The 17,500-nt window shown below is 47.5% G+C and overlaps 1 protein-coding gene and 1 long non-coding RNA gene across 2 annotated transcripts; one reads left to right on the plus strand and one right to left on the minus strand.

The window, feature by feature from the left end:
- The first annotated feature begins 1,122 nt into the window (after positions 1 to 1,122).
- Positions 1,123 to 17,213, plus strand: LOC117311689 (uncharacterized). Its single transcript, XR_004525992.2, has 3 exons — positions 1,123 to 1,396; positions 3,231 to 3,397; positions 16,288 to 17,213. It is a non-coding gene; the product is annotated as an uncharacterized lncRNA (long non-coding RNA).
- On the minus strand, positions 9,740 to 11,899 carry IER5 (immediate early response 5). Its single transcript, XM_019918649.3, has one exon. It carries the CDS (start codon positions 11,675 to 11,677, stop codon positions 10,700 to 10,702), a length of 978 nt encoding a protein of 325 aa, XP_019774208.1. The 5' UTR covers positions 11,678 to 11,899; the 3' UTR covers positions 9,740 to 10,699.
- Positions 17,214 to 17,500: the final 287 nt, after the last annotated feature.

Raw genomic sequence — 17,500 nt, forward strand, 5'->3', positions numbered from 1 at the left:
ATTTAGGAAGAAAGAGGTGACTCAGAATTTTCTCAGAAACCAGAGTGGGAGCCCAGCTGGGCTGCAGGAAGTGTGGGGTCTGAGTGAAAGAAACCTCACATTCCTTTCTCTGTTTGGCTGTGAGCTTCCCCCTGCCTACTGTTGCTGGGCTAGTCCCCCCCCCCTTTTTTTTTTTCACTTTCTCTGGTTCAGCTGATATCAATTCAGATCCTGGTACTGAAAGGCCTCTACATAGATAAGATTAAGGTCCCGCACTTATCTTCAAAGAATTTACGAGAAGGAAAGAATTTCAGGAGGTTAAAAAAAAAATGTACCTAAATAACAATACAAGGCAATAACATGTGCCTAGGAGACGGGCCACTGCAGCTAATAGTCCCGTCATTTCTCACCTGAATTATTGAACGGCCCTGTAACTGGCCCTGCCTCACCCTGCCTCCAGGCTTTCCTCTTCTTCCACTCCCCATCTAGTCTCCACACAATAGCCGGTGATGGATCTAAACGCAAATCTGATTGGGTCCCACCCCTACTTAAAAGCCTTCCTTGTTGGCTCCCCCACATCTTCCAAGATGAAACCAAAGCTCCTAACATGGCACCCTAGCCTTTTGTAGTCTGACCTCTTCTAATCCACGAAGCCATTCCCACTCCACACTCACTCTCCAACAGGAGTGAAGCATTTATGATGTCCAGATACTACCGGCTCTCTGGCCTCAGGGCCTTTGCACAGGCAGCTCTATCTGCCTGGAATGCTTTTCCTCTTACTGGCCACTTGGCTAACTCCAATTTGCCTTTGGGGACTCAGCACAGAAATAACTTCCACCTCCCAGGAACCCTTCCCTGATACTCTGAGTTAAGCACCCCTCATCAATATCCCCTTATCACCACAGTATGAAGTCTGAATTATAATGAGTTTTCCATCCCTCTCCCTTGTAAACATCAAGTTCCTTACTCATCTTTGTACCTAGAGCCCGACACAGAGTAGACACTAAATGACAGTTGGATGAAAGGCTGCCCAGCAGGCAGAGGAGCTCATAGAGAATATGGGAAGTCATTAGAGGCTTTTGAGTCAGAGGCTGATAATATCCGAAAACTATATTGTAAGCTGAGTAATCCATTAGTTATTCAGTAGTGCTGGGAGGAGGGAGGTTGAGGGAGCCGGGAGAACGACTGAAGTAGTAAGGGCTGGAAGTTGAGAATGACGAAGACTACAGTGGGGACTGGAAAGGGGATGGAAATGAGCTTCACGGTGGAGGTAGGGCTAGAAGCTTGAGCAAGACGTTTGGATGTGTTTAAGAGGGGGATGCGGGATGAGGTGAGGCCAAGGTCTGCAGCCCTGGTGCCGGAGAAGGAACTCGAATAGAGGAGGCAGACCAAAGTCATGAGAAGGCACTGGATGCAGGTAGCAGTGGGAAGAGGGCTGCGCGGGAATCTGATAGAGGAGATGATCTGTTTGTTTTTAGAAATAGCTTCAGCTAATTAGGACAGAAAGCAAACCGACTGGAGGACTTTTGAGCTCTGCGTTGCTTTTGTCTCTTGGTGGTCTAGGCATGGAAAGCCTAACAAGCTATAGGGCCTTATCTTGTCCTTTTTTTTGGCCATGCTGCACAGCTTGTGGGATCTTAGTTCCCTAACCTGGGATTGAACCCTGGGCCCTCAGCAGTGATAGCGTGGAGTCCTAACCACTGGACCTCCAAGGAATTACATTTTTTTTTTTTCTTTTTGTCCTTTCAAAAATTGTGATGAAAGCTCAGGAATGGTGCTGCTGGGTAAATCTCTCCTCCAGCTTCAGCACAAAATGATCCCACGCCAAGGAGAGCTATTAATTCTTTTGCATTTCCCCCATGCTCCAGAGGACTTTGCTGGGGGGTAATGCTGTTTCTCCATCTGGAGGGCACTATGTTTTATCAAATACACAGTTCTCAGTTCATTACCTTTTTTCTCCTTCTCACATTCTTCCTGTTTTCTGACTCTGAGTTTATTTTAGTCTCGTGTTTCTCTTGAAATTATCACAGACATCTGTGGCTCCTGCCTCCACCATCCGTCCACCCCTCTCTCCTCTCCCACTCCTACCCTCATCTCCTTAACCTCTCATCAGTTGCTTTACGAGACCTAAAACTGCTCAGCTTCCCTCCCTCTTCTCAGCATCCAGGGCCTCTTTGTTGGGCACGTCTCAACCTGTTCTCAGTCTCAGACTAACCCTCCGTAACACCGAGAATGACAGATGAGGTCAGACTTGCTTGGGAGGGAAGGAAAGGCGAGTTTCTTACCCAGGAAACCATGCTCATTCATAACTGGCTTTCCAAATGAGAACAGACTACGTGTGTGTGTGTGTGTGTGTGTGTGTGTGTGTGTGTGTGTGTGTGTGTGTGTGTGTGTGTGTGTGTGTGTGTGTGTGTGTGTGTGTGTGTGTGTGTGTGTGTGTGTGTGTGTGTGTGTGTGTGTGTGTGTGTGTTTTCTGCTGACAAAACCGCCAAGCCTGCTTTCCTCAGAGCACATGCCTGCATTCTGATGTTTTAAACTCCGAAAATATAAAGAAGACGAAGCATTAGAAATATACATCTTTAGACTAGTAGCTGGCAGGTGCTAGGGTTTGGGGGAGTGAGCCTTTATCCTCCGGGATCCTCCTGCACATTGTTACCTTGCCATCTGGTAGGCTGGGTTTGAAGCTGCAAGAGTCTTCTTGAGCTGAGAGCGAGGCAGAAAATGCAGGCGACTGATCCTAACAAGGTCCCTGGAGTGATTTATTAGCGACTCCAGTCTCCTTTTATTTGACAGGAGAAGGAAAAGAAAGTTGTTTATTCCTTCTGATAAGAGACACTTACTTAGTAGTTTATATATTCAAACCCCATTCACCTCAACAGGCCCTTTCAATTGACGCCGCATCCTCTCTAGCTATCATCCTGGTGCTCTTTCGCCTCTTACGCCAAATTTCGGTGGGGGGGGGGGGGAGCTACAGCCGGAGCCTCCACATCCTTCCTTCCACTCCCTTTATGATCAAGTTTTCTCTCCCATCTTCTACCTGAATCTCTCTCAAAATTCACCAGTGACCATGTTTAGTTCAATGTTCCCGTTTTCCGTGACTTGTATGTTGCCCATCTCCCTGTGTAGAAGCCTGATTCCCACCTTTCCACAAACTGTGATCCTGCTGACAGAGCTTCTTCCTACTCCAGCCCCTAACTTCATGTTTCCCCTTCACGAGGTCCTTAGCTTCTGCCCTTCTCTCTTGCCTGCAGAGTTTCTTTATGCTGTCAGCTTTAAGGATCATCCCTAAACTCGGCTATGCTCCCCCTGGAAAGCAGCATATGAAAAGGCGCAGAAGCCTGCAGCTAGTCCCACGTGGCAGGAGGCAGTGTATGAGGAAAGGAACGGCCAGAGGGAGCCAGGCTTGAGTGACCTCAAGGTAAGAAGTTCAAGCTGGACACCACCTGACCCCCTGCCACCACCACCCCCATCAGTGGAAATAACTGCTTTTTACTTGATGTGTCATGCAGATCACCTGGGGATCTTGTTAAATGCAGATCCAGGAGGGCTGGGGTGGGGCCTGAGATTTTGCATTTCTGGCAGACTCCCAAATGACCCATGCTGCGGGTCCAAGGACCATACTTTGAGGAGCAAGGGGCTAGATCACACTCACCTACGGTCAGATTTTCTGGGGGGTTCTGTGTTGTTTATGCATCTCATCTGGAATGTAACCCAACTTGAGGGCCAGGATCCAGTCGTTTGCATCTTTGTATTCCCTACTGATGAGTTCCTTCTGGGTGTTCCTGTAAATACTTAATTGATGGAACCCAGGGCTGAGTTGTTTGTATCTTCCGGCTTTGCTTTACAAACACTAATTTATCTTCAAATCACAATCGTGAGGCAAGTGGATACTTTTTTTTTTTTTTTTTAACTACAGATAGAAACCAGGAAAGATGAATGACTCTCCAAGTAGTGAGTCACATTTTCAGATCCTGGCCTACAAGTCCCTGGCTCAGAGGGATCCCAGTCCAGGGGGAATTCCAACACTGCCTCTGCTTGGGTTCTCACCTGCCCGGGCAAGATGCCCCACTCACTCTCTGGACCTTGTTTCCTCTTTCCTGATTGATCCGTAGGAGACCCTCCCCTCCTCACAGAGGAGCTCAGGAGCCTTAAGGAGTGGCAAACTCCATGTTAGGAGGCCAGATACCTCATGCTGAGGTGACTAAAAGGTTGAGAAGCAGACAGCTGCGCCGGCCCACGCGCTGGAATCGTCCACACGCTGCATCTTTACAGCTGCTCTCAGCAGTGCAGACTAGGAGCACCTTTTAAAAGACATTTTGAAGAGGGAGTGAGTGAAGTGTAGGGAGAAAACCACAAAAATCACAGAGTAATAACGACCTCAGCATAGCGGCCCATGTACTCTAAGTTCAGCTTCTGAAACTGAATCTTTGGGTTCAGGGATTTCTCCCATGGCCATAAAAATAAAAGCAACTCCAGTCTCTAAAGTAGGTCACGCAATTAGAGAGAGAGAGAGAGAGAGAGAGAGAGAGAAAGGCTCGTGCTGATAAGTGCAGATGTCAAGATGCTTTCACCCTTTTCCAAACCAAAAATAAAAACTTGGAAATTGTCTGAAGAAAACAGGAGGTTGTGGTGCAGCTTGAGAAAAGCCAGGGGGAAGAAAGTGGGAGGGGCGCTCCTGCCCTGGAGAACGTGACTCCACGGCGATTGCCCCCCCATCCACGACTGTTCCCACCCCACAGTCTCTCTTCACGATCTCCAGCTCACTTGCTGCCCATCACCTCTGTTGCGTGATTCCAGTGGGTTGTAACTATTCCCCACTCCCACTTCTGTTAACTCACTGTAAAAAGTTTCTATTAATCAATCAAAGCCTAGAGAGGAAAGACAAAGCAAAGAAGCACTTTGGGACTTCTCCATCAGAGGAGGCCTGGGGATCCATTTTCTGTTCTAGAAGGCAGCACTGGGAGCTCCAGCAAAGGCAAGGGGGATCTGCGTAGCCCACGTTTGGGCTACGCTGACTTTGCCTCTCCTTTCCCCCATCTGGTCCAAGCCAAGCCGGCTTTCAGTGGCTGCTCCTGTTTCTAAGATGGATACTCCCATACCCACCCCCTGCTATTATGCTGGAATCTGGGGTCTGGTGAGGCACCAGGGTTGGACCACCAGCAATCACAGCTGTGGCTTGATCCCTGGGGGGCAGAGTCTCTGGAGACCGCAAGTCTCAAGTTCAAGAAATCCAACTCTGCTCCTTCGTAGCTGGTGGTAGCATTCCCAATCCCAGCTCTTCCCTGTGTCTCAGACCCTTCCCCAGGCAAACGATAAATGTGAGTGCCCTCGGAAGAGGATGGAGGGAGGGGGATCTTAGAAAGACCCATTAGAGACAGAACAACAACACAACTCCAGCACTGAAGAAAGGATCTGTGCCACAAAGGGCAGGATGATGCTGTGACTGGCTAGAAGGAAAGAGCCATGCACTTGTGGATCAATTTGGAGAAAGACTCTTACTGGGTGGTGTCCTGGATTCAGGAAAGGCATCAAGTGTGGGGAGTAGCCTAAGGAAATCCTGCCCTCAGAGACAACTTCAGTGCTTTGAGCAGAGGGAACAGAATGGTTTTTTACCTCAGAGAAAGCAAGTTGCCAGCAGCTGCCCTGCCCCAAGACTTGAGAGGTCAAATGGGTTGAAGAACAAGCAGGTGGGAGCACATAGCTTTGGCACAGCTCTGAGTGCTAGAAAAACTGAAAGGAGCCTTGCCTTGGCATCTAGGGGAATGATTGGGCTGGAGCAGCCTGACAGAAGCCCAGTCCTCAAAGCCCGGGGAGAAAGCAGAGGGCTGGGATCAGGGCTGACTTGGTGCCTAGAAGGGGCGAAAAAGGGACGCTGCATTTCACCTTCATCCTGTAAGTTAGGGATGTGGCTTATGACACAGAGACTTTGTGTGACCAGGTCCCAGAAAACTTGATTATATAAAACAAGTAGATCTACCAACAAATATCAACAGGCCTATTTTATAGCAGTCTCCTAAGAGAACTGCTACTGGAGAGGCTCGGTGGTGATGACCGGGACCAGCCCTTCTTTCTGCAGCTCCCCAAAGCTGACAGCCAAGACTCTTTCTCACCTGCCCTAAAGCGGGCAGCACCCAGCAGTGGAAACTGCTTCTGATCAGCAGAGTGGGGAGAGGGAGAGGCCCTGTCAGGAATCCAGTCCCTGGAGGCTTCTCCCTCCCTGCTCGTAGAATTCCAAACATCTGAGATAAACCGCAGGATACAGTCCAGCAACATCCCAATCGGGCTATATTCCTCCGGGAATGAGCAATAGCTAGACAGAGATTTTATTTTTAAAACCCTCATTCCCACTTGGGGCAGGGGGTGGTGATAGTCATTGGGGAAAACTGTGCTTGGATCAGGAAGGGGGCATTCTGCTAGATGTGCGTATCCTCTTACACTTTTTGTTCTTACATATTCTCTTCTCTAGTGTACCCTCAAGGATTGTTACTGAAAAACTCCTAGGGCCATGAGTTAAGATCACAATGATTCCTAGCATCAACTCTGCTTCTACTCTATTTTTCCTCCCAAGGCTTTCCACTGGGTAGAATTTTAAATTTGAACAATGGTTCAAAGGCTGAGAGACAAACTGCTCATTACTGGAAAGAGTGCCAGGAATCCTGGGAAGCAGACCTCACTCCCCACCAGAGTTCTGTACCTAATCGGAAAGGCTTCTTTCATAGTCACGGGAGGGTTAGATTAGTGTTTCTTTTCATTCTCGTCTTCTTTCAGGAACTGCTGGGATAAAAGCAAGCCTAGGAGAATAAAAAAATTCACAAATAGGACAAGAATAAAATATTTAGGGCAAGAGATCAGAAGTTCTTTGGTTATTCAGTGAACTGAACTAACTCTACTTTAAAAAAGTATAAGGAAGTAAACGTCCATCAGACTGCATGTCACAGTGGGTATTAGCCTTTCGACCCCATCTCACAGGCTCTAAGCTGAGTTGTTATGCCTAGCAAGTTGAAGTGATAAAATAGAGTTTTGTCATCATGAAGTCTGTTCCCGATACTTACTCTATCTTTATTCTGAGATGCATTCTACCAAAGTTGTTAGATGGCCCATTCCCTTCCACTTCTCATCCCCAAATCTAATCAGCAGTGAATGGTAGGAACGCAAGAGTTATTATTACTCCGTTAGGTGCCTTAAAGCAAAGCCAGTCACTCCGAAGGGGCAGTTCAAGCTTTCCAGCTTTCTATCATTAGTTCCTTTCCCCAAATACAATCAGTGGTTTCTGAGAAGGAAGACAGGCTTAAAGAGACACAGTTGAGGAGTATTGTACTAAAACTTGTCACCTTTATTCACTATTGATGTGATCTTCCTGTAGTACTTGTCAAAAAGCACTTTAAACATCTGGAAGAAAATTTTTTCCTGGACCAGACCTAAGGTTAAATTGATCAAAAAACTCCCGCCCAGAGTTGTCAAGAAGTGGTTAGGTACTAAAACTATGGTTCGTTTCTAGTCACACTGAATCTGATAACCCCATCCTGGCACCAGGAAGGCTCTTTTCCAGGACCTATCAATTAACAGGCTTAAGAAACATTCTATGCTCAAGTAATTCAGGCTAAAAATAACTCTGTGGGCTATTTTTTTCTCTACTCATCCACAGAAAGCATTTGTGTGTCAACAAGATCTTTGTTCCTTGAGAGTTTTCACTCCAGCTTACTCCTCCCTGAAAATAGTTGTTTGAGACAATCAGGAAAGTCACAGGGTTGGTGTGAGGCATAGAGAACAGCAAAACTATTCTAAGCTTTGTGCACTGCCAAGTGTCCAGAGGAAAACAAGAATAAAAGAACCCAGAATTCACAGATAGGATTAATTTAAAAACAGACTCTCCTCTCCCCTCCTTTCTTACAAATATACCCAGTTCTTTGACCATAATAGATCTGAGTTATACATAGAACGTCTACATTAACAACAACTGCATGCTTACTATACTATGTATCAGGTACTTTTCTAAAAACGTTAGGGGCATTGACATTAATTTTCACAACTCTATGAGGTAGGCACAATTATCTCAACTTCATATCCGAAAAAACTGAGGCACAGAGAGATGAAGTAAGTTGTCCAGGGTCCCTCAGCTAATAAGGGGCAGAGCCAAGATACGAACCCAGGAAGTCTGGCTCCAGGTCCCAGCTCTAACCATGACACATACTGCTTCTACAATCAAACAGATTAATGATCTTTACTGATTTCCTACAAAGCTGTATTTCCCTAACTATCAGATATGTCCATTTACCTTCTCTAAATTAAGCAGACACATGGTCCCATGGTTCATCTTAATGTGAAAACAAGGATCAATGGCGATTTTCATCTCAACCAAAACACATCAACTCAAACACACCGAATGTTACCCTCTTTCAAATGTAAGAATGCACTGAGACAGCTGTTCAAGCATAATCATTACTTTCTAGCAACAGGAAATGTTTGCAGAATTAAGGCCCTGGACATCTTCAGTTTATGCAGCCAGCACGCAACAGATCTCTTGTGGCTGTAACAGAACTTAACTAACCTCTGAAAGAAAAACAAACTAATTTTAACAAGACCCCGATTAGGGAATGTTTAATTCTACGAATATATTATTTATGGTGATGAAGCATAACACAGAAAGTTCCTTAGGCTTAATCAATCACTAATAAATTTGCAAAAATGTCAAAACACGGGCCTACTCGGCTATGACAGAAGTTCATACCGTCAGGACTTTAGGGAGGGCAAAGCACCATTCATATGCTCCTTCTGCCCAAAGGAAATTACCCTTTCTTAAAGCTTTGTCTAATGTTTCCTCAATTTCTCCCATCTCATAAACACCCAATTTATTCATAAGATGTTTTAGAACAATTCCGTCTTTTAAAGTCTTATTAACCATATTTTAAGACACCATTCTCTGATTTGTTTCTGAAATAGATAATTGAATACCTTTCAAAATACTCAACATTTTGCCTTAGACAAAAAGCTCTTAAACGCAGTAACTGTATTACAAAAAAAATCAATAGATGACTTCGCTGTCATCATCGAAGTGTTTGCTATGGCCCAAACACTGATGTCACCATTTGGGTGACAAAAGCAAATCAGGTTTTGCTAAATAAACTTGTCTAGCCCTCCTTGGCCTACTGTCCTTATCTAGCTTGACACAAGCTATTTCCTTTCACTGATGCATTTACTTTCTACAAATATAATTTAAAAAAAAATTTTTAAAGCACTGAAAATTCCATCCTGACATCCACTGGAATGCAGAGGTAGCCCTGATCAGCTGGGCATGTCAGTCTCATCAGCTTCCTTCATATGTCAGGTTTTTTTTCAGTAACAAAGTTGAAAGATGACCCATGTGACCTAACAGGAAACTAAAAATTTTAAGTGAAAAACACTTCTGTGGATGGGAAGGGCTTCAGAAGTTGGCACTTAAGTTATTTAATATTAGACACTGTAAGACTGGGCTGTAAAAACTCAAATTGCCTAGACTTTAGAAAAGGCAGTTGCAGTGGCAGGTTTCAAGAAACTGGCATACCACTGATATTAGTATCTAAGAGCACTCCTCTTGATGTGAAGGAGAAATTAAACGTGTCTCTCTCGATACTTAGTGAAGCCAGCAAACAATGTCCCCAGTCTGTGAACCACTGATATTAAGAACCACACCTTCAATTTTCCACGTGGACCATAGTTCCCCTCCTCCCACTTTCCTCCCTCCCAACCCAGACAGGTGATTACAGACAAGGAGGCGGTGAAGTTGCTTCAAAATATTTAATACGTGTTAGACACGTAGTTACATTTTTATACAAAAATCAAAACAACGAAGGAGAAAATACTGTACAAAAACCTTGTCAGCTCCCCCAACCTTTATACAACAAAGACTGGAGTCACTATCTACAAACCCATAAGGTCTTTCCACTTAGGGCTGCTGTCTGTAAACTTTGTTTCCTTAAACAGTTTTTAAAAGCACTGTGTAGTAGGTCTGATCTAGAGCTTTTAAAAAATAAATCTCTTCTCTATAAACTCCGTATTTCCAAGCTTGAACTCTGCCGTGAAGTTCATCAAGCATTTTCCCTGTGGGGAAGACAAGGGCCGCTAACGCTCCCTTTCCCAGAGTGATCACAGGGTATAAACGTTTCTTCAGGGAGAGAGAAAGGTGGGGAGGGAGAGAAATACCACAAGCCCCTAGTCCAGACGAAATCCCTCTAGTCTAAGGAAATCCAGTGAGGAAACGCCGCTCCTGGCCCCGGTGCGGTTCTAGCTTCACATGAGGGGTCTGTGTAAAGTCCCTTCCTCCCCCGACAGCGAACGGGGAACTCCCCGGGCCCGGCCTCTCTCGCCGCTTCCTTCTCGGTGCTGCCGGCGGCGGAAAGTCCCTGTCTGCCCCCAACCTCCCAAGCCCAGGGGAAGGGGGGATGCACTCCAGAGAGACAAAATAGTCTTCATTCAACGAGACAAACTAACAGACACAAACACAAAAGTCCACGATCGTGCTCCTCCGACACGCCTCACACTGCCCAGTCTCAAGAGGAGACCCGAGAGGCTCCGCACAGCCGGCCGCCAAGCCCGAGGGCAGTCGGTGCCGCCCGGCGGCACCCGGTCTCCTCCTCGCGCTCGGCGCCGACGGCCTCTGGGGCGTCCTCGCAGCCGGAGGAGCCCAGCCCTCACGTCGGGACGCCCGCTGCTCAATCTCCTTCCCGCTCGGGGACCCGAGGGCTCAGAAGGCCACGATGGCAGTGCTCCAAGGGTTGATGTCTCTCAGCACCGGCTTATCGCAGCAGATCTGCCCGGGCTCGGCGGCTTCCGGACCGTTCTCCTCTCCCTCCGCTTCCTCCCGGCCGCCCCCGGGGCTTTTCCGTAAGAGTCCCGAGAAGCTGGAACCGAAAATGCTAATGAGGTTAGCCACGTTACCGGTCTCCATCTCCTCCTCCTCCTGCGCGGCCGCCGCCGCCGCCCCGCCCGACTGCTCTTCTGAGTTCCGGCGGGGTTTCTTGAGCGGGGTCGAGCCGGGCGCCGGGCGGTCCGCGGGGCCGCCGCCCACGCCCTCCGCGCCGCGCTTCCTGGGGCAGACGGCGGGCGGCACGGGGGGCTCGGGCCCGGCGGGGCTAGGCGCGCGGCAGCCGTCCACGCGCGGAGATGCGCTCATCTTGTCCTCGTCCCCCGGGGGGCAGCCCCAGGGACGGCGCGCTGCCCCAGGCCCCTGGGGGAAGATGTCTGAGCCTCCGGCGGGAACCCCGGCTCCTCCGACCGCCGTCTCTCGCGGTCCCTCCACGCGGCGCCAGGCAGCTTCCGCCGCCTCCGCCTCTCCGCCCTGAAGAGTGTCCCCGGCGCCCGTCACCGGGGCTGCGGGCTCCGCGTCACCCGCCCGTGGCACTTCTAGGACGGCAGGAAGCGCCAGCTGGGGCTCGGGCTCCGGCCAGGCGGCACAGGCGGCCGGCGGAGGTGGCTCCCCCCAGCACGCGGGTGGCCCGGACACCGACTCCCCAGGCTGCTGCGGCAGCGCCGGGGCCCCCGGGTGACCGGCCAGGTAGAGTCCGGGGCACGGGTCGCTCAGGTAGACCTGGCGGGCGCTGCGGAGCACCAACGAGACCAGGAGGTTCTTGTGCAGCTTGATACCGCCGCGCTGGGCCCGCGAGTTGTAGATCTTGCCCAGGGAGATGCTGACGATGCGGTGAGCCTCCAGTTTGAACTCCATCCTGCCTCGCCTTCCCAGGGCTGGCGCGGAGGTGAGGGAGTGAGCCCCGACCCACCTTCCGAAGCTGAGACGGGAACGATAGGCGTCAACGAGTCCGCCCCGGGAGTGGAACCTGGATCTCTGAAGACTCCGAATAGAAACGGCTCCGTCAACGCGCTCGCAGGCTTGCGCCCTCCCCACCTAAGCTTGGCAGCCAGGTTGGGGTCGGGTCGCTAACTGAGGGCAGTCCGGCCTCCGGGCGCCTTATAAAGGCCTCCCGACAGCCAATAGCGAAGGGCCGCCAACCGTTCCGGGGCCGATCGGCGCGCCCTCGTGCGCCTCGCGCGGCCAATCGGAGACCGAGGAGGGGCACCAGGGCCATTCGAACGTTGGTCCCGCGGAGCAGGCTCTTAAAGGGGGCGACGCGCGCGACCGCTGACCGGCGGGTCGGGGCCAGTGCTCCGAGCGGCGGGGGCCTGGATGGCCACGGTGTTGTTTGTACTTAAACTTGCTGGCCTGTGCGCTACTTGCCGGAACCAAAGCGAACTAAACCATTCGAACTTTCATCCGAGTATGGTGGTGGACTTTGCTCTGCAATAAAGTCCTGATCCTTCCCTGATCAACACTCCTCCCTCCCCCGCCACCGTTTGCAAGGCGTCACACACCCGTAAGCTCCGGGGCAACCCGATAGAAATGGAGATGATGGCAAAACGTGGCACAGGATACCCTTGGATAACAAATAGTGTTACTATAAGATATTTAGCAGATATTAATTTTGGATAAATCCCTTGCCTTCTAGAGTCACATACACTCATTAGCACCTGTCAGTTTTAACACCGAAGAAAGAAAAAGAGGGTTCTAAAAGTTCCAAAGTTTCTGACTGCTTATCAAGGCTTTGTGTCTACGTACAAAGTTTTTGGTTCTCCACTAAAGCTAGCATCTATCACTTTGTTCTCTAGATTCTAGAACCAACACAGTTGTCACATCAGTTACAATGAAAGGTGGTACACGTTCTCCAAAATGATTTTTCTTCAACACGAGGACTGACCAGTCCATCCTTGGAAAAATCTAACAAGTTCTAAAAATACAAATAGAGAAGTCCTGTATTCCCATCATGATGTCATAATTTTATTTTGTGTCAAGGTAAAAATATAGGGGAAGAGTGTTGCGGAATTTTCTGGTCAATCAACAACTTAGTCTATTTACTGATCCTTACAGCAAAGGGTTGTCCAGGGTCCTAGACTGGGTTCCTGGAGAGTCAGTTTGAGTTAGTCCAACCTAAGCTCCACCACAAACCTGCCGATGACTCTGGTAAATAACCTTAGGATGCTTTAATTTATCCAACTCTAAAAAGGAGAAATCACATACACATCTGCTCTATTATGCAGCATCTTCTGATGAATGACAACTCTCAGCAACAATCTGAGTTATAAAACTAAACACAGGGGCTTCGCTGGTGGCGCAGTGGTTGGGAGTCCTCCTGCCGATGCAGGGGACACGGGTTCGTGCCCCGGTCCGCGAAGATCCCACATGCCGCGGAGCGGCTGGGCCCGTGAGCCATGGCCACTGAGCCTGCGCGTCCGGAGCCTGTGCTCCGCAACGCGAGAGGCCGCAGCTGTGAGAGGCCCATGTATCGCAAAAAAAACCAAAACTAAACACAGTTTTCTTGGAGTCCACGTGGAACACTGGCCTGATCTTGCATCAGGGTTTGGCCAAGTAGTGTATTTAGTTAGGAAAACTATTAGTGAAAGGTGGGCTTGATTATGGCTAATTCATAATCAGGAGGCCCCCAAAGGATGTGATGGCTCAGTAATTATCTATTCCCACAACTTAACGACGATAACAGACACCAGTTCATGAGACCCAGAATCTCTCCCCTCTAGGAATTTTCAGCTCGCGTAAAGAAGGAGATAAAATAACAACACAAGTAATTACAAAGGCAAGCCATGTGTTTTGAGTAATAACATGAGAAATTTTTTCTTCTGTTTTCTCTTTCTTTGAGAGCTGGCCGTCACTATAAAACACTAAGAGCTCAGGCTCTGAAGACAAGCTTCCTGAGTTGGAATCCCAGCTCTACTTTTTACTTGCTGTGTGACCTTTGGAAAATTACTTCACTTGTCTTGGACTGTTTTTATCTTAAAATAGAGATAATAATAGTGTCTACCTCTTAGAGCTTTTGTGAGCAGAAAACAAGGTAACACATTCAAAGCTCTTAGAAGAGCCTGACATATAATAAACTAGCAATGGATGCCGGCTATTAGAACACATCACTCCTCACATGACTTGGGGTGGAAAAAGAGGCTGGGGAAGGAAGGAACATAGATGGGAGAAAGTAGTTGTATTTGAGGTGGGTGTTGAAAAACCCTGAGGTGGGCTCCACAAGTTCCAACCAGCAGGAGCAACAGAGTCCATTGTAGGGAACACCTCATTTGGCAGAGATACCAGGCACCTATAGCAAGTGGAAAAGACTGGAAGTAGAAGCTGGGGTTACATGGTAGTGGGTTGTGGATGCCTCAATGAGGAGGTGGGGCTTCCTACAGGGAGCTACTAGAAGTTGTTGAGTAAGAGAACCTCAGAATGCATTCTAGAAAGGTCAGTACACTTAATTACCACTTAATTATAAAGGGGACCACTTAATTATAAAGCTCTTGCTGGAGTTCAGGCAAAGAGTAATAAAGGTCTGAACCAGGTGGAGGTAGCAAGAATGAAAAAGCCTAGAGACAAAAGGAACTTTAGTGATGATCTGGGATGCCTTCACCCACCCAAACAGGTCACTGATAGAGCAAGCCTCGGGGGAAGCCTTCCAGACCCACCTGAGCTGGGCATTGCTCCATCCTCCACAGTGGAAGCAGACTCCTTCATCACTGTCTTCATTACTTTCTCCTGTCGTGCCCAGGGCCCCTCCCAAACTGTGCTCTCATCAAAGGCAGGAGCCCATCTCGTTTGCAGCCAGGAGATATAGTGAAAATATTTAACAACTGTAGGATACAGGCACTGACCATCAGGACAGAGTCCTGGAGGCCCTTACAGTGCTGGGGGTTATGGGCAGGCTCCTACAGGAGGGGCTGCGTGGCCTGGAAGGGGGGCACTCAAGAGATTCTGCCAACTGGCATGGAAGAATTTCAAGGTTTTAACACTTGGGATGGCCATACCAGGTGCACACTGAGTGATTATGCACTTGAACTAATGAATCCCTAACAATGATATTGTCTACCAGGCACTGAGCTAATCTCATATAGGCATTATGTATCATCCTTATAAAGTTCTGAAAGTCCATGTCATTATCTCCATCTACAGGTGATGAAGCTAGGACTCTGAAAGGTTAAGTAATTTACAGCTGTAGGTGGAGAGGGTGGGCTTCAACTCCGAACCTATTTAACTCTAACGCTCGAGTGTGGGGTTCTGGGGCTAGATTACCTTGTTCCACTTCTTACCTGTTGTGTGACCTTTAGAAAGTTATTTCACATCTAGGTGAAATAAGAAAATTATGTTTTGTAACACGGGCAAGTTATTTCATCTTTCTGTGCCTCAGTCACCTGTTGTGTAAAATGGGAATTATAAGAATACCTACAGTGTTTAGTATAGTTCCTAGTGCCATTAAAACATTTATTTATCGTGATTGTTATTATTATACCAGTGCGTAGCTCAGTACTAAGCACATAGTAGGTGTGCTGTTAGCACTTGTTGAATTTTGAATGCTTTTTCTACTATACCAAGTAATAGATGGTCAATAAATGTTTGCTGACTTGACATTGAGCCTGATCGCTCTTATTATCAGGAGTTCCTCTAATCCTGAGAACAAAACAGAACCTTGAGAACTCATCTCTGGAGGACCTGGGCTCTCATGATTAGCAAGCTTCACCTCCACTTATGGGGAAAAAAAAGGGAAAGTATAGAATGTACTCTTCTAAGCTTTAGAAAGCAGAGTTAGAATTTGCCGTCATCAATCTTTAGGATTCTCTCAGTTAAAAAAAAGTTGGTAGCACCATGGGACACACTGGGGGTATCAGAAGGACAGAGGAAGCAACTGCTCTGGAAGAAGTGGCGAGAGGATGTCTATCAAGTCTGTCTTGCCCTTCCACCCCCCACCTTCTCCACTGGGGCACGAGCAGATTAGCGCGGTGAGTGCTGTGGCCACAGCTGTCCCCACTCAGGCACTGTTTAGGCTCTGGCCCGAGGATTCCTTTGAACACAACGCCTGTCTGCCCACTGCTGTTGACTTTCTCGTTTGCATGACGAATTGAAGACTAAGTATTATTATCAGATGATTACAGAGCTTATATTGCCTTAAATGGAGTCTAGTCTGTGTAAGAAGAATGCCAACCCACTATGGATCACGCAAACAATAGCTCTGTGAGAAGTAACCATGGGTGAGTGAAATAACGTTATGTCCTACCTTTTAATGTGAGGACACTTGGAAATTTTTTTGGGTCAAAGTTGCTTATGTAAGTGAATAATCATTTGTATGGCATCCCGAGTCCTTCAGGAGGAGAGCGCCACAGAAATATATTATGAGCACTTTTTTGTAAATAATACTCCTCTTGCTCTTCTGAGAACAGGCACATCCACTTTTCAACTTTTTCTCTCTCGCTTTTCTGGCATATTTTACATCTTTTTTTTTCTCTTGGCAGCTTGACAGCTATAGAATTTCTTTATCGTCAAAGAGCATTCGGGGCTTCCCTGGTGGTGCAGTGGTTAAGAATCCACCTACCAGTGCAGGGGACGTGGGTACGAGCCCTGGTCTGGGAAGATCCCACATGCCGTGGAGCAACTAAGCCAGCGAGCCACAACTCCTGAGCCCACGGGCCATAACTACCGAAGCCCGTGCACCTAGAGCCTGTGCTCCACAACAAGAGAAGCCAACACAGTGAGAAGCCCGCACAGAAGCCCCTGCTCACCGCAACTAGAGAAAGCCCGCGTGCAGCAGCGAAAGCAGCCAAAAATAAAAAAATAAAATAAATTAAAAAAGAAATAGTGTTCAACCAGGGGTGGGCACCAAAACCGGCCTGTCTTTTTTTTTCTCCTCCCCGTTTCCCTTCCAAAACTGTTACAGCCCCGCCCTCTGTCTTGTCCTAAATTTTGTATGTTGGTTCAGAGAAACTTAGGATGTTTTTATGATCATCTTTGTCATACCTCACCTCCTTTAATACTCCAAAGAAAAACAAATTCCCTCAATAAGTAGAGCCTTCGAACTCATTAAAATGAGCGTGGCACCCTCTCAAGCCACAGAATGAGAAAACACCACTATAGAAGCCCCTAGACCTGCACTGTTCAATACTGTAGCCCCTAGGCCAATGTGGCTAGGGCAACCGATGAACTGAATTTTACATTTTATTTCATTCAAATCTAAAAACTGAAATAACATAAAATCCTTTTACTGAAACCCAACTCGATTGTGTCATATTTTTGAGGTTTGAGTGGTTAGCATCCAAACTGATGCTGTAGTTGTAAAACACATAGCAGATTTCAAAGACTTAGTATCAAAAAGAGAACGTAAAATATCTCATTAATGTTTTTAAGAATGGTTACATGTTGAAATGATAAAATTTGGAATATATTGGGTTAAATAAAATTATTAAAATTAATTTAACCTGTTTCTTTTTACATATGTGGCTCTAATTATATTTCTATTGGACAACACTGCCCTAGGGATAATAAAGGGATAGGGAGGTGTGGACATATAAATACGTATGAGCATACTGTGAGCAATTAACAAATGTCCTTGCTTGTTGAAGAGGGAGAGCAAAGGAAAGATAGAGTGAAAGGGAAGTGAAACATGAAACACTTAGATGGTTGTAGAGGTGAGGAGAAAATCAAAGAAAAATGTAAAAAGCAGAGCTAATT

This window comes from Tursiops truncatus, chromosome 1 (genome assembly GCF_011762595.2).
Source record: "Tursiops truncatus isolate mTurTru1 chromosome 1, mTurTru1.mat.Y, whole genome shotgun sequence".
NCBI classification, from domain to species: domain Eukaryota; kingdom Metazoa; phylum Chordata; class Mammalia; order Artiodactyla; family Delphinidae; genus Tursiops; species Tursiops truncatus.